General features: G+C 42.7%; 1 protein-coding gene across 1 annotated transcript; it reads right to left on the reverse strand.

Annotated features, from left to right (window-relative positions):
* Positions 1 to 822: 822 nt before the first annotated feature.
* LCT (lactase) lies at positions 823 to 21,554 on the reverse strand. The gene is made up of 17 exons (XM_075028905.1): positions 20,891 to 21,554; positions 18,883 to 18,962; positions 17,549 to 17,632; positions 16,463 to 16,565; positions 15,747 to 15,825; positions 14,271 to 14,958; positions 13,237 to 13,882; positions 10,378 to 11,937; positions 9,773 to 10,041; positions 9,033 to 9,323; positions 7,720 to 7,918; positions 6,789 to 6,991; positions 6,301 to 6,410; positions 4,246 to 4,380; positions 2,928 to 3,151; positions 1,784 to 2,020; positions 823 to 1,031 (listed from the first exon to the last, which is right to left on the reverse strand). Exons 1-17 carry the CDS (start codon positions 21,552 to 21,554, stop codon positions 823 to 825), a joined length of 5,781 nt encoding a protein of 1,926 aa, XP_074885006.1.
* Between the last annotated feature and the right edge of the window lie 550 nt (positions 21,555 to 22,104).

Below are 22,104 nucleotides of genomic sequence, written 5' to 3' on the forward strand. Positions count from 1 at the left end.
TTACTTGAGAGTTGTTCATATTAAAATCTGGTAAAACACATCTGAAATAAGTGGTTTGGGTCCAGGCAATGGTACAGGAAGAAAAAAGGTGGGTCTTTATCACATAAAGTAGAAATGTTGTTAGCGGGGGCCTGCAACACAAGAGCCTGGAAGCTTTTATTTTGGAGGAAGGGTCATAGGATATCAGCCTTCCCTCCCCCACACCAAGTACTGTGCATCTTGGTGTTAGAGACCTACATATTACAGGTGTTCTGTGCTGCTTCTGATTCCTGTTTAAAGGAGGTTTAATTAAGTATCACACTCTGTTCAAATGTGAAGGCATAGACTTGGGGCCATTTCTGTTATTTTTTTAAAAACTTAGGATACACAATTAAAAAAAAATGTATATGAAATAAATGAAAGGGGGAAAAAATCCATACAGTAGCTGCAGTAGAACAGACTAATTTGTCTTAAACCCATTGAGAAGCAGTAGAGCTTCGAGGGGCTGCTCTCAGATAAACTTGAAGAGACCTGCGTCATCCAAGGGGAGAGGGTGAAGCAAGAACAGATGAAAGGTCAAGTTCAGAATCCTTATGCAGATAGGAACAAGCAATTTTACTTTTGTCTTTAAGAAATCAATAGTACGTGGGGAGAAAAGAGACAGTTACCATGGAGATTTTTTTTTTTTTATTTTAAAGTTGGTAAGCAAACACCACAATGATGGGGAGCCACCTCTAAAGCAAGATGCCAAGTTGCAGTAGTACAAGCACTAGGTTTCTTTTCCAGGTGCTGCTACAGACTTTTTTAATAAAAAACAAACAAACCCTTTAGCAAGTGGAGACTTCAGAATTTACTAAGTTCCATGTGTGACTGTTTATGGGATCTTTTGGATAATTTTCCATACTTGTATGCAAAAAGAGCCAAGCCCAACGCTCCAACTCCTGAAAGAGCAAAAAGCACATACAGTGCTATTTCTGCATTTTGTGCTGTTAAATCTAATCCCAAAAAGCGCACGCTGTCAGCCAGTCCTGGTGTGGTGTCTGTTGGTGTCACTGTCCATGGGAAAACAATAAGAAAGTATTAGTACACAGCCTGGGGTGAACTGTTTGGGGGGTGTGTGTGTGTGTATTGCTGCTTCCTGCCTCTACAAGGCTTTCACTATTGCTATTCTGTCCTCTGGCAGTAGCTGTAATTCTGTGGGATCAGTGACACACAATTTTAGCTCAAAGTAAAGGCACAGCTGAGGCTGATTGATAGTGCAATTCTTGACAGTCCAGGAAAGGTGAGTATTCTCTGGCAGCCATGGTCATCTCCAGAACCCCACACTAACAACAGTTGGTGTTCAATGTACTCCTCTGGTTCAGAAAATGTAAATGACAAAAGGGCATTTCTAAAGGCTTAACCAAAACACTGATTCATATAAAGTATTCAAAATTGTTTAGAAAAAAATGGTGTGGGAATACTGAATATGTGTTGTTTGGAAAATGTCTTAGGCAGTTCTGTTAGAGAAAAGTAGAATGGAGTAACTTTGCTGCATTTTGGAGGCAGGCATGTATCAAGGTGCTATCGCACAAAATTTAGTCATTGTTCTGGTTTTGCATATAGAAGTGACATAATTCCACATGACTGTCTTCAGTCATAACAAAGACTGATGATTAATCAGTGCACTACTGGAGCCCTTAAAAAGAATATTGCAGAAAATGTTGGTGTCTTTGAAGACCATAAATTATGGAAATCTTTCAGGATTAGAATTGGATGCACACACACACACAAAAAAAAATATGATTTCTGCTGCATCGCTTACCTTCAGGCTCCAGTTCCAGACAGGGATGTGGGCCCATTGCTGGGTCTGGAAACCCGTTGCAGTTTATGATCTGCGAGTAATACCTGGCAGAGGCTTTGGGGCGCCGCGGCAAGTTGGGGTCTGTGAAATTCACTTGATAGAGCCCAAACCTTTCATCAAAGCCCACTGCCCACTCGAAGTTGTCCATCAGTGTCCACGCGGTGTAGCCTCGTAAGTCGACGCCATCGAGCACAACAGCTGTGACCAGGACCAGAGGGAACAGGTTAGTTGTGCAGCCGGGTGACGGGAGGTGTCACCGCCAGGCCAGGGGTGGCACAAAGATGCTCAGGGACACTACACAGCAGCAGGGTGCTGAGCGCAGTGAGGTTATTGCCACTTTGGCCTCACTGGTTTTTGCCGTCTCCCCTGCTCCCACTTCTCTTGCGTGTTGCCTTGGCTCAGTTGCTTTGGGGTAGTTCAACTGCCAAGTTACAGCTAACGAGCAACCAGGGTAGCTCAGTCAGCCTGCCAGTGTTGGAGGCCGCTTTCCTCTGCTCCAAGAATCAAAGGTTTTGTCCAATAAACAAAGGGTTAGGAACAGAGAAGACAAGCCATCGATAATGCAAACAGTGTTTCAAATGTGGGGCCTTGCTGCTAAAAGGCAGTAAACAACCATTTTCTGAACATCTGGCTGCCAGTTCCCAGTACCTCAGAGAAGCAAACTGAAAAAAAGCCCTTCCCTGATGTTGCCTGACACTGCTGTAATTGAAACCACTTTGGGGTTTGTTTTTTTTCTGTTTTTTAAAAAGATGCAGTTTTTAGACACAGCAGAAGTCAAAACAGGTATTCGCCAGGTAGTAGTACCTGCTCTTGCCAGATGCAGCTATACAAGGAAGCTGCAGTTACCCTGCTAAACCCAGGGTTTGTTCTTCCTTTAGCTCACATTTCCCTGCAAAGCTGTGGCTATCCATGGGCAGTTTCTGCTAAACCCAAAGGCTCTCAGAAGCAGATACAGAGTAAACTCAGGTGAGTGCGTAACTGGCAAGTGTGATGGCAGTGGTCTTTCAGCTCTTCACAACTACTTGCTTCATACATATCAGTCTTCTGGCAAGACACTGCTGCTCTCTAGAGATGTGGATGATCAGATTTAAATAATCATTCCTACCTTTCAGTGCTTCATTAACGTAGCTTCGATAGTAATGCATTCGCCAAGTGTCGTTCAAGTCTAAGGCTCCCCTTTCTGAGATCCCATTTTCAGTCACGTAAATCGGAGGGTTGTTGTACTCTTCCTTTATCCATCTCAGGAGCTTTCGGAAACCAAAGGGTGTCACCTTTAGCCATAAGGAACCGGAGTTCAGCCAGCTGCGGTCGGTTACTGAAGCTACACCCCTGCGGAGGAGGACACAGTGATCAAGGGACCAGTCCCAAGTGCCTGCCGCTCTGCCTGGCACCCCATTGCTGCAGGGCTGAGAAATAAGGTGCTGAGCAATGCAGGAAACTGAACCAGCAGTGACATTGGGACAAGCTGGCGAAAGCACAGCAGGCTGAGGGGGTGCTGGTGCTCACAAGCCTCTAGAAAACACTTCTCATACTTTGCTTTACAATCGTATTATGCTTAAATCAACTATGGCTGAGGATGTGATGTTAGCTCCAGATCTTTGTACTTTGACACCATTTCTACTGTTCAACATACATATAATGCAGTGCTTGAGCACACAAAATTGCCATTTACACCTACGTACAGGAATGCAAGACTGAGCCCAGTGTCCTGCTATGGGGCTAAACCACAGGGGCTGGGATGCAGCAGCAAAAGGAAGTTATAATAATTTAATATATTCTCTGGGGAAATGTTTCAGAAAACAGCCTATGTTCACCCCCATGCATGGTCCCACCGCTACTTTAATTCTCATCAGAAAAACTAGTAAGGTCCTATTGTTTACCTTTTGAAGCTGGGGAAAAGAAATTGGTATCCAAATAAAAATCTTGACTTACTTCTGTATACTTAACCATGAAGTGATTTAGCTATTTAGGCTTTGAACTTACATTTACCCAATCTGGTGAGGGAACTAACAACTGTTCAACAGCAAATGGAGCAGTATCCATAAACCAGGATAATCTAGCAGTTCAAACTGCAGATTGGGGGCAGGTAATACAGTAAATAATACTGTATACAGCTGATCCCAAACCTTTGGGAGACTCAAAAGTGCAGATTTCTTCCTTTAGCAGATCCTCTAATTTTCTTTGTCCTGTTTTAAACATTCACATTTGTCATCAGGTTTGTTAAAAAAAAAAAAAAAGGGCTGTTGCTGGACTTTTTAACAGCACCACAAGGTACTCTTCGGGGATATTTTCCCTAGTATTGGTTGCAACAGCTTAAAATACCTGTCTCACGCCTTTATTTCCTATCAGTTTACACTGCTCAGTTGGCCCAGACTCCAGGTGTGCGTATTTTACTTGACCAATAATTTACATTCATCTCTTACCTATCAGAGTCATACGACTGAACACCAGCAGGATAATTTATGTTGTACGTTAAAACTGTAGTATAATGATTTAGACCAAAGTAGTCATAGGTGCCTTTAATTCTTTGCTTTTCACTTTCAGTAAATTCTGGAAGTCTGCAATAGAAAACAGAGAAAAGCATAAACCCCTCAAAATGTAAGTCTTCTCAGGATTTCCCCTTCTTTTGCTTCTACCCCTCCCCAGTCCTGTTGTGTAATTCATGCTGCCTGCTCTAACGTTCTCCAAGAGAGGAACAGACCTTTCACTGACCAGAAGAGAGACACCTGATGGCTAGAGGTCCCGCTCATGGTCAAACGAGAAGTCTGACCATCATCCTGCTTTATAAGACAAGAAACAGTGCATGCCTAGTGAGGAACGCATTGGGAGGAACCAGCGACAATCATTTTGGTTGTCATGTACTCACCACACCCCTGTGGAGACCCAGAGCTGCGGTGTTTGCCAGTGACCTGTCTCAGCCCACCATCCTGCAAGAGCATGACCAGCTCTGACAGAGGGAAGCATGAACTGGTGCCTCCTAGCAGGCAGTGACATCCAGGGGGTCCTGTCCCTGCTCAGGGGAGATGTCACAAGCCCCCTCAAAACACTGTACTACCGCTTGCACGCACTGAAGGTGCAGGCAGCCATCTGTGCCAAGATGTGCTTCACAGGAGCAGGGGAGCAGGCATCTGCTACAAGAAGAGCTCTTCTCTGCGTGGCAGTAGTAGTACTTGGTAGGTCATGGCAGAGGCTAATAACGGCGTTGTCTCATAAACTCTGGCTTCGACACAGGAAACAATAAAAACTTCTGCGCTTTCTCCCTGAGGTCCACGCTTTGAACACGCTCCATGTGTAATGCTGGTTATCCCTGGTACCGGCACCACAAGCACAAGGGGAGGTACCGTGATCCTTCTGGAAGAACATGGGAAAACCCAGGAGAAACTGGGAACGAGGCTCTGTGTGTGTGTGTGGACTCTACTATTTAATCCCAAAATGCTCGGTTCCCTTCAAAAGGGAAGCCTCCTCAGAGAAGAACACCCCCGTTTGGGATCTGCAGCCCTACACAGTCTACACAGAGTAAGAAACGGAGTCAGGGACATCCAGGGTACCCTGGAACAAGGAGCGAGGTTTCAGCTCTCTCTTAGCCAGAAGAGGGAGAAGGTTCTTCTGGGAATTAGGTCCCTAGGCAAGCCCTGCTGAAAATGCTGCCAGTGCTCCTGGCAATTTGGTGGTGCTTGAAAGTTTGCAGTCTTAGACTGAGGACAGGACTTCTTCAACAGATTGAGATGCTTGGGCACATTATCTCATAAAGCAACACGCGTGACTTTGCTCTCTTATTAATGGCAGCAATTGCCAAAGAAATAACATGTCAAAAAAAGTGCCTAAGAATGCAAGTGTTTTAGGCACATACAAAAGCATAACTCGAATCCTGAAGAGACCTGCCTTTGCTGCAGAGCACACACCGCCTCTTCCACCATCTCCCTCATTTCAAAACAAGTGGTCTTTCACATTTTCGGAGAGGAATGATCAGGAACAGCCCCAGTTCTAATATACCCCATGAAATTGCTATTAAAGTGAAGAGGGGGAAAAGTGCTTTCTTTATATGTGCCTCGAAAGGGAGAGAAAAGGAAAAACATTCATGATGGAGCACTGCTACTACAATAACATTAATAATTAACGGTAATGGAAAATAAGAAATGTAATTCAGAGGAACCAATGAGTTCTCAGTGCTCGAGTTCAGTACACAGTTTTAAGAAAAGTTAAAACACATTTACCATGGTTGTCAGGTAAAGCACTGTGTCTAATGCAGAACATTTAGTATGTCACTCTGAGCTGCCAACTTACGACCCCAAAGATAGGTTACATTAGTAAATTTAGTTTGCAAGAGAGGTGAAGACAGGGAACAGGCACAATGTACGCTAGAGTTTTTCTGTGAGGATACAGTAAGTTTTTTATAGTAACATTGCAACAGAATCATTGAAATTTACCACTTCTATCAGAAAAGCAGGTTTCAGCACAGCAAGTGCCTGGGCTCTTACCGGGACTGGTTCAGACCTTGAGCCAGACTGCGTTCCCGAATCCTCGTCTTCATCACTTCATTATAATCACCATTTTTGAAAATGGGATGAGCAAACCAACCTAGAAGAAACTAAGACAGGAAACAAGGGAGAAGGATAAATTATGTATCAAAACAAGGGATTTAACCATTTCTCCTTCATTTGCTGCTTTATAGCTAGTACCTGAATTTATAGTGAACAGGTACATGGAGATAGCCAGGGATGCCCATATAATGGCAGTAAATTTAATAAGTTTTTGTCACTGCAACCATATTTTGTCTCATTTCTGTTGCATACTTGATCAGCCAAAAAAGTGTGATACATTTTCTCACGCTGATGCCTCTGGCTCATCCTTTTCTTTCAGTGAAATGCTGACCTAGGTTCTGGGCATCTCCAGCACCCAGAGAGAGGGTGCCAGCATGAACAAACCCTGGGGCAGCAGGGAGAGCTGTGACCAGGTGTCTCTGTACCTGCAAGTATTGTCTGGCAGCATCGATGTCCTCCTGGTTGTGTGGGTTCCTTGGTTCTGCCCAGTCAGAGTTGATGGCGATAGAGATTAATCCTCCTTGTTTTGCCCGGTAGGTCTCATTGTAGAGGTGCCAGACTTCTGCGTGGGCCCTTATTAAGTTGTGCCCCACAATGTAGGGGGCTCGCCCTGGCCGAACAGAGATGCCTGCAGAGACGGTGAGAGCACAGGCAGTGGAGCAGCAGTTCCCAGCTTTCTCATCGGCTCCTTTCCAGATTAACACAACACCCAGGACACCCAGAACTGCCCCCTACGAATAAACGTGCAGCACCTGGTGTCCTTGGGCCCAGCCCTGGGCTGAAATCACTGCTTCAGCAGAGACAGCTGAAGGTGCAGCTGCAGTGGGCAGGCTGTGCAGGACCCCTCGTTGCCCCTTCCTCCCCCTGCAGCGGGACACAGGCTGGTTCAGCTTTCTGCCTGTGCAGGGCTGCCAGCCCCAGCAACGGGCTGCTGCTGCCAGTATGGACAGCAGAAAGCTGCGTGTTCAGGCCAGCTCCCATCCCTCTCCTTCCTTTGCTTCTACCCTACAGATGAGCTTAGCCCTCCTCCAGCCCTAACCCTTCTCCACAGTCCCCGGAGCTGGTCTAGAAATGGGGTCTGCTCCTGACAGCAAGTGTAATCCCGAGGTTGCAGAGGAGGGGTGGATTAGAGGACTGGAAGAAGGAGGAGGGGTCTTGGAGGGGACAGGCAAAGTGAAAGAAGGACCTGTTCACCACATCACAGCAGTTCAAACCCCATTTATGCCCACCACACCGTCTTCCTTGCTCTACCTTTGAAAGCCCCTAGCATCTACTCTGCTGCAGCATAAAACAGAGTTGTGTCTACAGTGCCGTGAAGGCTCTGAGGTTATGTGTTACCTGTCTGAGCAGTCTTACCTGGAGCAGCTGTGCCAACGCCATAGCCACAATATGCAGTGTTGTAAGGTTCATTGAGGGTTATCCAAAATTTCACTTTATCTCCCAGTCTCTGGAAAAGGACCTCAGCATATTCCTTAAACCTCTGAATGATAGTATCATTCTCCCACCCACCGACGTTCTGCAGTGCCTGTGGGAGGTCCCAATGATAGAGAGTTACCTGTGGGGAAAGACAGCAAGAGAAAGGACTCAACCAGTCACTCTGACTTTTGGAAATAAGGGCAGTAATCCAGCCTCATTTATGAACATAAATAAACTATGCTTTGATCTGCAGCTACCTGTTCCTTAATGGTGTTTGAGTTTGTAGTGATCACTCGTGCACTCAAATAAAATAGCTTTTTGCCAGTGTTTCAGTTTCTTTAGGACATGGAGAAATGACTCAAACTCTAAGGACTGCCTGATAGTGAAGATGAAGCTTTTACCAAAAACCACCACAACCTTGTGATAGCAAGAACTTGTCAGTGAAGAACTGCTGTGCCTGCACTGACTCTGAGATGAAATACAGTCCAATAGAACATCCATTCGGGCTGGTACATCTGTTGGACCAGTCTAGAGCAATGCCATGAAGGCACAGGTTTGCTCAGGTATGATCCAACAATGCTTGTGTAGATATTCCTGCATTGCCCCCTGTATCGTGTGTGTACACATGTATGCAGTGTTTGGTGCAGCCATGTGCATTCCCGACATGTACCAGTGTGGTTTGGGGAGGACAGGGACAGCCGGCAGTGGGGAAGCCACAGGTAGAAGCATAAAAAAGCTACAGGTGTCCACGTCTATGGGGACAGGTCAGATTCACTCGACAGTGCTGAAAGAGCTGATTGATGCAGTGGTGAGGTCACTGTCTTTTTATGTGACAAACCATGCTAATCAGCGGAGCTTCTTGACTCCTGGGAAAACAGTAATGTTACACCCATCTCCAAGAAAGGCAAGAAGGAGGATCCTGGGAACTACAGGTTGGTCGGCCTCACCTCAGTCTCTGGAAAGATCACTGCGCAGGTCCTTGTGGAGTCCACTTCCAAGCACATGAGGGACAAGAAGGTAATTGCAAGCAGCCAACAGTAAGGTTACTGTGATCTTTCTGAGTAGTAATTTCTAACATATCACTATATTCCCAGTTCATTTTGTTATGCAAAAACTGTGTTTCTTTGCAGACCACAATGAAAAACAATTTCTCTGTGAAGAAAGGTGTGGATGGAAACACACACATGTGGTCTGATCATCAGACTTGGTTTCTGCTATTTTTTAGTTACCTGAAAGTTACTGTTTTTAGTTACCTGAGGCATAATGTTAGCGGCCAGAAGAGCATCAATAAGCCTTTCATAGTAGTTCAGTCCCATTTCATTGATGTAGCTGGTGGTCCCATCTGGAAGAATGCGGGACCAGGAGATTGAAAAGCGGTAGTGAGAAACCTTGAGGCTTTTCAGCATTTCCACATCCTCCTCAATCTTGTGGTAGCTGTCACAAGCTACGTCTCCAGTGTCATCATTGCTGATTTTCAAGGGAGTGTGAGAAAATTGGTCCCAAATGCTAAGTCCTTTCCCATCTGCTCTCCATCCTCCCTCAATCTGTAATTGAAGATGAGGGGGGAATTGTTAGTAAACCCCAAATTTAGGTCTTGGCCTAGCAAAGAATTCAGCCTGTTAGTCTTTGTGGCAGCACACCATATTTTGACTTATCAGCTTAAGACTAGAAATAGCAATGGTTTTGCTGTACCAGACTAGTAAGACCTCTTGGGCCTCAAGGCAAGACGTACTAGCAAAGTACAATGTCACAGAACAAGCATTGTTTCGGTTCACCTGCTGCTCCATGTTGGCCGGCTCTTGTGAAGCCCATGCTGCTGTCTCAATTCCTGTGGTATAACCATGCCCTTAAATATCTCCAAGTTCCTCCCTTTTACAGCAGTTTTTACACTAACTCTCAATTACAGTAAAACTTAATGTTACAAAAGCTGCGTCTCATCCAAAATGAATTAACTGTCCACAAATACTTTAAGAGTCAGTCTTGGTTTCCTAACCTGATATGCTGCAGTTGCTACACTCCAGTAAAAGTTCTTTGGAAACTCTCCGTGTAAAAATTCATTTTCTTTTGGCAATGGAATACCATTATTACGGATGATTTCTGCATAGTACACAGCAGAGCGCTTTGGGGTTCTTGGCCTGTTGGGATTGTCAAAATCAACCTGGTGCAATCCAAATCTTGGATCGTAACCATTCAACCATTCAAAGGTATCCATAAAAGACCAAGCGTTGTATCCTCTCAGGTTAACACCATCCAACTTGTAAGCTGAAAAACCAGAAACAAATGCAAGAGCATCAGTGGTATAGTCACACCTTAAAAGAACCGCAAGGAATTCACATGCAAGCACATACACACTTCTAGCTTCATAAAGCTGGCACTGGTCAACTAAGATCATTAAGAGACTCTTCATAGTTGGAGGATACAAGTACAAATAGCCATGCAAAGGAGATGATAAAAAGAAACACTATGTTTATATTGTGTTCAGAATATTTAAAGACTGATATCAATCACTTTTAAAAACTACTTTTCAGAGGAATAACGTAACCAGAAATCTAGAGAGGAGACACACACCACCAACAGAACAAAAGAAAACACTGGTACCTTTTAAAGCTTCGTCAACGTATGTTTTGTAGTAAAATATCCTGGTATTGTCATCAATATCCGATTTGGTCTTTATTCCCACCCCATTCTCAATTATGTATATTGGGGGATTTCCATATTCTTCTTTGATCCAGTTCAGTAGCCTCCTCAGCCCCCAGGCCACAGCCCGATGGTCAGTAATAGCTGAGGAAGGCCAGGAGCTGTCAACCTTTGTTAAAACTTCCTGGTCGTACACGTAGGAGAAGGGCCTCAACCGGGTTGTTGCATGGGTTACAATTTTGGAGGTGTAGGTGTTGAAGCAGAAAACATCTGCTGTGCCCCTGATGTATTCACGCTCCTCTGCTGTGAAAACTGGTAGGCGAGACGATGGCAGGTTCTGGAGCTCACTCCTGTTCCCAACTTTCCACTTCATGACATCAGGGTAGTCCCCATTTTTGAAAATCGGGTGTGTAAACCACCCCACCAAAAACTGCAGGTACCTGTCTGCAGCTTCTATGTCCCTGGGGTCGCTTGGTGTCTTTGGCTCAACCCAGTCAATGTTGGGACACAGAGCAATGACCCCTCCCTGACTCGCTCTGTATTTGTCATCATATGTGTGGTAGACCCTGGCGTGAGCTTTCAGTAAGATGTGGGCAACCCTGTAGGGAGCACTGCCAGGGTCATTGACATTGGGTGGAAATGTCCCAGCACCATAGCCAAACCAGGCAATGACTTGGGGTTCATTGAACGTAATCCAGAACTTCACCCTGTCCCCAAAGGTCTGGAAGCAGAAGTCTGCAAAACTATCAAACAGGTCAATCAGCGCACTGCTCTCCCAGCCACCAATGTCCTGGAGAGCTTGTGGCAGGTCCCAGTGGTAGAGAGTGACGATTGGAGTGATGTTGTTTGCTACCAGTCCATCAATGAGACGGTTATAGTAGTCGACTCCATGGCTGTTTATGGAGTTGTTCCTTCCGCTGGGGAAAATTCGAGACCAGGACAGGGAAAAAGCATAGTTCTTTACCCCTAAGGCTCTCAGCAGGTAAATATCTTCCTCCACCTTGTTGTAGCTATCACAAGCTATATCTCCAGTATCATTATTCTTTATATTCCCTGGGACATGGGTGAAATTATCCCAAATGCTGGGTCCTTTGCCATCTGCATTCCAACCTCCCTCTACCTGGTAGGCAGAAGACGACACACCCCATGTAAAGTCCTCTGGGAATGTCCCATAAAAGTACATGTCCCTTTCAAAGTCTGTTTGAGATGAAAACTTCTGCCAGACAACCTTTGCCTTGGAGGGAACTTCTGATGCTGGTAAATTTGGCAACTTGGATGGCACAGGTAGGTCAAACACCACTGGTGTAGAAGATCTGTCCAAGACTTTGGATGGGAAACCATTTTTTTCAATAACACTGGAATAGAAATAAGCAGATGCCTTGGGAGTCCTTGGTCTGTTGCTGTCTTCGAAATTCACATGATGTAGCCCAAATTTTAGGCTGTACCCCACTGGGCCTTCAAAGCCATCAACCAGGGACTGAGCAATATAGGACTGAACATCAACTCTGTCTAGTTTTACCGCTGTCACAGAAACAGTACAAGACACTGTTATTCATTTGAACATTTTCTGAACCCAGCACAGCACAACATAAGCACCACAACTGAGGGTAACAGTGTGATAAGCCAAACATCTATGAATGGTCTTTTAGGCAAAAAAAAAAACCCAAACAGTTAGAATATCTGGCAAGTAAACCAGTCAGCACAGGAGATGGTCAAATGCTTAGTGATAAAAATGCATGAGAAAAGAAGTACTAGTCAAGAGATATTTGAGTACAGGACACTTGTGCCACTGGTATCCCTTTCCTTGTGTTCTTGTTTTCAAGCACAATAGCACAATTCATCAATTTAGGTATATGGTACACTTTTAGATTTAACACTATAGTTAAACTGAAACATTACATGTATTTAGTGCTTGCCATCTTCCCTGAGCACAGGGGAGTTTCTTTTAGCAGAACAGTGGATACAATACCAGCAGAGGCAAGTCCAGCATCCTTCCTCACATTGCCTACAAAAAAGCACTAAATCTCTCCCATTCCAGAAAAGTTCACTTCCCATATGCAGTCCATCTTCTTTACTTCTGCTGAGGCATAACAGCAATGCTAAATTGTGTTTTCTGTAGCTCTTTAACATTTCTATCAGTATGTTGAGAACTAGGTCAAGAAGATCAAATGCTATACGCTGATCACCAACCTATTTAATACACTATATTTAATAAAGTTTTCCTGACAGTATTGATTTGTGTATCTCAAGAGAGTATCAGTCAAATCTCTATTTGAAATCTCAAATCTCTATACCTGTCCAGAACTTGTCACTAATATTATTTTTATGTCAATTTATACACAGTTTGCAAAGATACAAGCATACCTTGAACCTTGCTCAAAACAACTGAAGTATAAATATCTCCCTAAAAATTCTAACCTGAAACAGTACAGATGCTGTCAGTTAGATCTGCTTAATCAGTAAAGACATCATTCAATCCTGTTCTATGAGATCTCGGTAGGCAGGAGCCTGTCTGCAGGCAAATCATCTTCAGGGAAGCTGAATTACAAAAACACTGTTCTCACAGAGGGACTGACGTTAGGGTCCAGGCTACATTTATCTGTATATATGAAAAAACTATTCCCATATCTAAACAGAATGGAGAGTTCTGTATCTGGACACCAGATAGGCTGAAGTATATTAAGTCACACTACATACACAATAGGCAACTGACCTCATACCGCCATGCAAGTGGTGATGTTTTAAAGGTAACCACCATGGAAGTGATAGAATAACTAGCTGCCATTATTAAAAAAACATAAAATTAAAATTTCTCCATACCTTTTAGAGCCTCATTGATGTACCGTCGGAAATAATCCACTCGCAGAGTGTCATTAATAAGATCCCCCGCATCTCCTGTCGGCATACCATTTCCTGCTATGTAAATTGGGATCTTTGTACCTGTATATTCCTGGGACACAAACTTCAGCAGCCTTCTTAATCCCCAAGGGACCACGTGGATCCAAGAAGAGGCAGTCTGTGGCCAAGAAGGATCTACATGCAAGGAGAAGTTCCCGATGCTCTCGTAGCTTGGTGTGCAGGTCCCATTAGTCACAGCACTGACCAGGCGGGAAGTGTAATGGGAAAGACCAAAAAAGTCTGCAGTCCCTTTCACCCAGGACTTCTCCTCTTCTGTAAACAGAGGCAGCTGTGCAACCGTTGTGGAGCACTGCTGGTTTACTTCCTGGATCTGAGCCTTCAGGATATCTGGGTAATCACCATTAACAAATATAGGGTGAGCAAACCAGCCAAGCATGAACTGCAGGTACCTCTCAGATGCCCTCACATCCTCAGAGTTGGTTGGAGTCTTGGGTTCAGCCCAGTCCGAGTTCAGCACCAGCCCCACTTTTCCCAGTTGCTGAGAGCGGTATTTGTCATTATACAGGTGCCAGACCTTGGCATGAGCCTTGAGAATTGTGTGAGCCACCTGGGGGGCAGAAAGCAGAGAAATATGTGTCGCATTGCTTTGCACAAGAACTCTTCAGCATTGAGATTATTGCCATGCGAGAATGTTGTCTCCATCCAAAAGAAGAAACCTTGACAAAACAAATAATCATAGCCGGAGTGCAGCAGGTTTTGGATTAAGCAGAAGAATCTGGCTATTCATCAACACCAGCTTTCAGAATAGAAAAACAAAACAAAGTCATCTAGCACCCAATAACTATGCCATTTTTTGCAAGTATCATAAATCCAACAAGCAAATAGTTGTCTCAGAGGCCACATTAGGCTTGAACATGGTTAAAGTACAGAACCATCAGAGGAAAAAACCCACAACAATGGCAGCTGCAGAATCCTAGTTATTCCTGTGTCCCTACCTTGTAAGATGCTACTCCTGGGTCAGTGATTCCTGGAGGATGCTCCCCGGTGCCATAGCCAGCATAGCTGATAACCCAAGGCTCATGGAAAGTAATCCAGATCTTGACCCGATCCCCAAAAGTAGCAAAGCAGAAGTCTGCATAGTTTACAAAAGCAGCTATGATACTGTCATTCTGCCAGCCACCAAGAACCTGAAGAGCTTGTGGGAGGTCCCAGTGGAACAAAGTCACCATGGGCTCAATGTTAGACTCTAGCAATCGGTTAATTAATTGGTTGTAATAATCCACACCCTTGGTGTTGATGGTCTCATTGGTGCCATCAGGGAAAATTCTAGGCCAGGATACAGAAAATTTGTACAGTTGGGGATGAAGACCCCTAAGTAGGTAAACGTCATAGCTGGTTTTATAGTAGCTGTCACATGCCACGTCTGCTGTTTGGTTCATGTAGACATGACCTGCATGTCCAAATTGATCCCAGATGCTCTCTCCTTTCCCATCCTCTGCCCAAGCTCCTTCAATGTTAAAGGCACCTGTGGATGTGCCCCAGAGAAAACCACCTGGGAAAACATCTTGCAGAAAAGAATCCCTCTCCAATTCAGACTGTTTAGCAAACATTTCCCAAACTGTTTGATAGGACGAGCGAGGGGCCAGAACAGCATCTGGGTTCTCCTGTAGAGTATTTGTTTTGCTGGAAACAGAATAAAAAGAAGTTAATATCTCCAGGGTGGATGCCCATGCCACAGAACTTGTGAATACAGAGGACAGCAGAATCGTTTGCTTCCCATTCAGCTGACATAGGCCACTTAGGGTATATAGTTCCTTTGTCACCTGATCAGTCCAATTACTGCCATCCTGCTAGCAGATGAAGGTGGAGTGCAATGAAGTAACTGCAGAGCAGCTCAAGAGCTATGTATCTAAAGCATTTCTTTGCAGGCAGATTGTCATAATTCATTACAGCTAGGTCAAAGGTGCAAACAAAATCCTTGCAGTGTGTACAATTTTCACATGCCACAACTGCTCTCGTGAGTTTCCATGGGATAAACTAAAACTAATCAATCCTGCTTCTGTAATCCTTAGCATCTCCCTGCACAATGATATCTACATTTCTGTAGGCACAATTAGCTTCTCTCCTAGGAAGGTCTCTGTTTTATTTTATTTTATTAATTTATTTTTAACTGGTTTGCCTTTGAAAAGAACAGAAGTCTTGGAAAATGTACTTGTTAGTATTGGCTTGAAGGTGCAATCTGGGTAACCAAGGATGAGTGAGTGGAAGAGGATTACATTGCCTGTAATAGCAGGATAGAGGATTGTCTGTAATAGCAAGAGACTGGGCTCAGCAGAAAGGCATTCCTTTCCAGTCCTCTCAGCAACTAACAGCAGACTTTACTACTAACACTGTCTTGTGTCTGCCTGCACATAGGTTTCTAGAGGACACCATTTTATTACAGTATCTGATTTAAAGGACAAAACCTGTACCTTAAAACATGAGATGCTGAGAAGTCCAGGAACTCATTAACATCATACCCAATCGCACGTGTCTCTTCTTTATTAATAGCTGAAAACAAAGGGTAAATGATGGACTTAGTCACAACTTAGATGCCATGGACTGCTTGACACTACTTCTACATAGAATTACACCTTTAGAAACAAGCATGCTTTTCATAACTAATAGCTATTTTTCTCAGATCAAATATGTTGGGTTTTTATTAGATATTTACAATTTCATGTTAAAAATGATCATAGAATCATTTAGGTTGGGAAAGACCTTTAAGATGAGTCCAACGATCAACCTAACACTGCCAAGTCCACCACTAAACCATCTCCCTAAGTGCCATATCTACACATCTTTTAAATACCTCCAGGGATGGTGACTCAACCACTTCCCTGGGCAGCCTGTTCGAGTGCTTGACAACCCTTTCAGTGAAGAAATTTTTCCTAATATCCAATCTAAACCTCTCCTGGTGCAACTTCAGGCTGATGAAAATTATGAAAAGCTTTGGGGAAGATTTCCTGCTTCCCATCCCTCAACACTCACCACCCACCCTTAATTTTCCAAGAAGGCTATGAAAGAAACCATAAAGTTATTTCATCTAATAGCAGCGGTCTGGACTGGACAATTTTGAACATCCTCTATAATTTGCCATGCAGAGCTTAGCTAAAAACTCTCCTCCTTCTTGAAATACGTCGCTCACCTCCAACAATGGCAGCTACTGGTATGAAAGGATTCTTTTCCATGGAACCACAATCAAGGAACTTTAGACTAAAAACCAAGATCTGTATGTCCTTCCAGACATTCTGCAAAACCAAAAGTCAGAGACTTGTATGAAAAGAAGCATCAGCCAGCTAGTAAAACCATGCTCTTGGCATTTGTTGCTTTTAACACAGAATAGGAAGTACCTAGAAGACTGAGAATCGGTGATAAAGTTCTTCAAAGTTAAATTCATAAATCAACAGAGTAAGCATTAAATACCACCCACTATTCTTCTCTGATCCAAAAAAAGCCCAATGCAAATCAAAGCATAAACCCCAGAAACTTTCAGTGTTCGACTTCTCATTGAAAAGGCATGAGGAAGTATGTCCTTTTTTGAAAGTTTACTTGGTAAGAATTTGTTGCCATAAATGTTTGACCCACTTCAGATTTTTAGAGTAATTGCAGCATGCTGGGACCCTAAAGAGAATGAGTCATATGGGCAGCTCCTTATTCTGCTACTCAGTTGCTGTATGAATCTCATCTTACATATTTTAAGAGTGCAATTCACTACCAGAGTTTTAATATCAGGTACTAGCCTATAGCATTGCTGACATGTTGCTGCCATGCGATCTAATCCTTTCACAAACTCATCCTCATTAACATTTCTAGCACTGCCTCTACTGAGGAGGAGTTGCAAAGTTTGGTAGTACCATTGCAGAACCCATGCTAGAATAAAACAATGTCTTTTAGTGTATAGGTATTAGCCTAACAGCTTATCAAGCACTTAGGATGTGAGAGAGGTTTTTCAGTCCTGGACAAAAGAATTATGCCATTCCAGTCGTTAATGCATCAATAATGAGCATAGACCAAGATGATCCTTCCCAGCACTTTCGAACACCTGTTTTTAAGTCAGAATAACAACAGAGAAGTTAAGTGAGAACTATGCAGCTGTTTCCTAGTGTAGCTGTTGTCTGAGTTCTTGCAGCAAATCAGAACTGTTTAGACATGCATCAAGAAACATGAAATTCCCCTTCTATTTACAGTCTGTTGTCTGCTGCTATAATTTTAACACTGTGCATAACGTTACCTGGAATTCATTCAATTTCTTGTAAAAATCTGTTTCACTTCCGCAACAGTACTGAAGGCTGAGAGACAGAAAGTCTACCGAATCCTGGAAACCAGAAAAGGAAAAGAATCATCCTGGAGTAAAATGTATTTTTTGCAGGTATTACACAAAAAATATATAAAATTGTGAAATGTTTGATAAAGATACATTGCTGGAGTAAGAAGTCATACAGCTATAGGGGAGCCCTGGACAATATAATGAGTACAAACTGGATACTGTATGGGAAGATGCATTTTGTATCTCTCCTTCTAAAGAAAGTAAAAATTAAACAGCTAAATTAAATTCTAGGATTATTTTATGAATTTAATATTAATGATTTACGGTTGATTTTTTAATTAGTAAGACTGTCTATGATTAATCAGAGAAACCTTTGCAACTATGTGGTTCAGGTAGGCCTTATCAATAATCCTTTGGGGAAAGTCCACTTCAGAAATCTTTAATCATTCCAAGCTACAAGCGTTAGCCCACTGCAAGTCATCAAGTTCAAGGGAATAGATCGTATTCTTTTATTAAACCAGCTGATGAAGTTGGAAAAAAACTGATAAGCTTTCAGTTTATTTTTCAGTCCAAGGTTTTCTTCTAGTTTAGTCAGCTCATCTAATACAAAATCTTTCCTCTCCCTACAAACCACACCTTGCTTATATCCTTGAAATGCCATGCCTACAACATCACTTACCCTATTACTAAGCTTTAAAGGATTGTGAATACATGCAAAAAACCTGCACTGTCATTTGTTCACTGTATCCTACATCAACATCCTCTAGGTGAAGACAACTACTAACAGAGAGTTTGGTCTTTACAGAAAGGATGTCATCATCTTTGTAGAAATTATGTTCTCCTCATTTTGTGCCATGCCCATGCAACTAGATCACTTTTGGCACAGCTCAGTCTGTGTTTTAACATTATAAGCAGATTTTTTAAATAGCAGTTATTTGAAATAAAGTATCTATTTCTTTGGTGGTGCATTAAGTAGACTTGCAAATAAAATTACAATGGGTACACTTTTTGCAGTTAAGCATGTATATTGCTAAAATTGCCAATTATGAGAGCAAATATCTCTATATATCTTAATCAGTGATTACTTGTCAGGAAAGGACGCTGAAGTCATTTTTTAAATCAGCGAGCTTCACATGATCAGACTAATCAAATAAGTAAAATTTACCAAATTGGTCAATTGGTTAACTTGCTGAAATTGTATTTAACTTGCAATAAGTCACTTGATCCCGTACATAAAAATCAAATTAAATCAAATCAAATTTACATAATTTTGGAAATAATTTCTATTAAAGTGTTACCTGAAGAGAAACTGAAAGCAATTCTGAAGAAGCGCTATCCAAGGCATAATCCATTCCTAAAGCAATGGACAGTTTTCCACCTTGAAAAAAAAAAGAGGCAGTCTATTGGTAGTATGTTAAGGACAAATAAAAAATTTCAGTTCACTGCAGTTATTTTAAAAACATTTGGAAATTTCTGAGGATGTGGAACATCAGACAGCGCCCTAAGTAGCTGAGTTCAGAATACCCAGTAGGATTTCAATGGAGAGTTGAAGAAGGTAGAAATTCAAAGGCAGAGTTCAAGGAGTCTTTGTCAATAAATCGTTGTCTTATCACGACAAGCTCATGAACATCTTAGGACTGTTGCTTGCAGGAAGGTGGATCTGAATACAGCTGTCCAGTGGGTGCCCTTCCACTCCATGCATAAGTAATATCTTTAATTTTCATGCCTTTGTGGTGGTCCTACAGTGGCTATTTTTTGAAATCCATTCTGTGCTGGATGATGCTGAGGTGCTGGGACACTGGGAATTTGGGGGGGCAGGTTATGTGGGAGGGAAGCTGGGCAACTTCTAAAGAGTGAACTGTACTGCAAAGTGTTTTTGACAAATGCAGGAATTAAAAATAAATAAATTAATTAAAAATTTGAAAAAACAGGACTCAGCCAGCTCTACTGATTGTCTGCTTGGGAGAGAGAAATTCCAAGCCCAAAGAAGGCAGACCCATGAGGACAGCTGCTTAAAAAATCCTGAGTACCCATCTTAGAAGAGGTGAAATTCTCTTGCTCTGTGTAACACAGGTAGAGTTAAGATTTAATTACTTAAAAATCCCAGTGTCTGCAATGATTAAAGTCAAACAAAGGACACTGTAGACTTCCTCACACTATTAGTATCTCTCAGGAGACTTCTTGTGCCTTGTTTCTTCACGGTTTGAGGTACATTTCAGGAATATTTTAGTCTGCCCTCTGTGGGTCAGGAAGAGGTACACAAAAGCATATTATTATTATCCACAAATAGCTTGATTATTATGATTTTGTCATTGTACACAGAAACAAATAGAATAAGGCTGGATTTGAGTAATTTTAATTTGTAACTGACAGAATTAATTTTTGTTTTACGCAAAAAAGTAAATATTTTGTTTCATTTTAGTTTATTTAACTTTTTGAAGTTAAATAAAATCATTTCACTTTGATTAACTGAGAAATGTAATTTTAAACCATGATCAGTTTGGTTTAAGTGGATTTTTAAATACATTTGCAAAGATTTCCATGTTTTGGGTGGAAGGCTGATAGTTGAATTTGACCTGATTCTTCAGCTAGATCTGGATCTCCAAAGCTGTATTCCTTGGGAACAGATCATGCCTGAATGAAAAAGCCTGCACCCATCACAAATAAGAGATTATAGCACAGGCACTGACTGATGGCATAATCTTCCTCTCTTAGCTGAAATGGTAGCAACTGCAATCTGTTTTCAATGACTTTGAAATAAGGAATAGGCTTTGAAAATGAGATGACTGGGCAGGAATCAAAAGATTCTTCCTAAGTCTTATTCCCACTTTTATTATACAAGACATTTAAGGTTTGGTATATGAACAGTATGACACTACATTTCATCAGGGGCACCTGCTGGTCTTTAAATTAAGAGCACAGGGATAACAGCCCTTAGAGAAAAAGCATATAAAAGTATTATAATTGCTTTTGAAGTACTAGTTTCTGATGCTCAAATTAACCACAGGCTATTTAATATTTCCCTGATGCTTAAAAAACTAAATATAAATATGCACACATACACATATATATTACCCCCAACTATTTTGACTATCATTTCAAGTAAAATGCGATTACCAGTGAGTTATAGAACAATTATCAAAATAAGGGATTTGAGGGAACCCGTTACTCAAGGATTTCTATATAATTCTGAGCACTGACAGCATATTCACACAGAGATTGCATATAGCCATTGCCATTTAATCCCATCACAAAATATTTGTGAAAAAGCTGTATTAAAAAAATCCCTCTCCCCCTTCTCCTTACCTGCTGGTGAGTGTTTCTCATGGTAGACATTGTAAGCTCTTTCATGAGCGGCAGCTAAGGCCTGGGCTCGGTACTGGGGGTCATCGTAAGGCAGGCTTCTCAGGACCTCCGGCAGGTCGCTGAAGGTGAGCCACACATCAACCAGGTCCCCAAAAACGCGGAAGCTGAACTCTGCGTATTCCACAAAAAGGTCAGCGAAAGCGTTGGCTTTCCTACCCATAGCCTGCGTGGCCACAGCGCCAGGGACACGCTGGTGATGCAGAACTACCACTGGCCTGAGGTCTGCAGCAACCAGGGTCTCGAGCAGCTCCTGGTAGCACTCCACTTGGGCTTCATCCGGCTTCCTGGCATCCGCCTTCGGCAGAATGGATGCCCACGGCAGGAAGACTTTGTAATGCGTCACCCCAATCTCACGAAGGTGGGAGAAGTACTGGGACAGCTCAGGAGCCACGAGATCTTGTTGGCACAGGTAATCATGGGCTTCAGCCACGGCAGGGCCCTGATCTTCCTTGGGTAGGACTCGGTTCTGCAGATGCAATCTATTTACTAACTCGCTGGGTAGAGGTCCAGCAATGGCGATAAAATTCTGAGCGAATTCCCCATTTATCCCAAGGCTGGGAGAGACTAACAGAAAGAAGATGACTGTCTTGCAGAACAGCTCCATTTCTGGCCCTGCTTCGGAGACAGTTATTACACCCTACTTATATTACAGTATAAGTAATATTTAACTGAAATTATCTATTACACAGATAAATGTTCCCAGAACTACCTGACACTAGAATGATAACAAATCAGGACTTCCAATCAACAGATGAACAAACAAATGGATGAATACAAAAACCACAGTCAAGCAATTAGCTGGAGAAAGGTCATGTAGAAACATTTTGAGATGTTCAGGTTCCCCTTTATGCTTGAACATCAGCTGACATTTGCTGATCCTGCCTCCTTTTCAGAGGCAGATAAAATAAGTAGACAATGCCTTTCGTCTCCTCTTGGCCTTTTTTGGCTTAAGAGGAATCCCAGCACAGATCTCGATGCAGAACATAACAAGAGTAGAGTTATCTGCGTTCCTGGGGCTGGGTGCCACCACGGCTCAGGGCGTGCAGGACAGCAAGACGCATGCTTGCACTCTAATTCTTGGATGCATAAAGGGAATCTGAGATGTGGCACCTTACCCACTTGGAAAAGTGGTTGTTATGTGAATTCAGGCAACA

This window comes from Buteo buteo, chromosome 5 (assembly GCF_964188355.1).
Source record: "Buteo buteo chromosome 5, bButBut1.hap1.1, whole genome shotgun sequence".
Taxonomy (NCBI): Eukaryota; Metazoa; Chordata; class Aves; order Accipitriformes; family Accipitridae; genus Buteo; species Buteo buteo.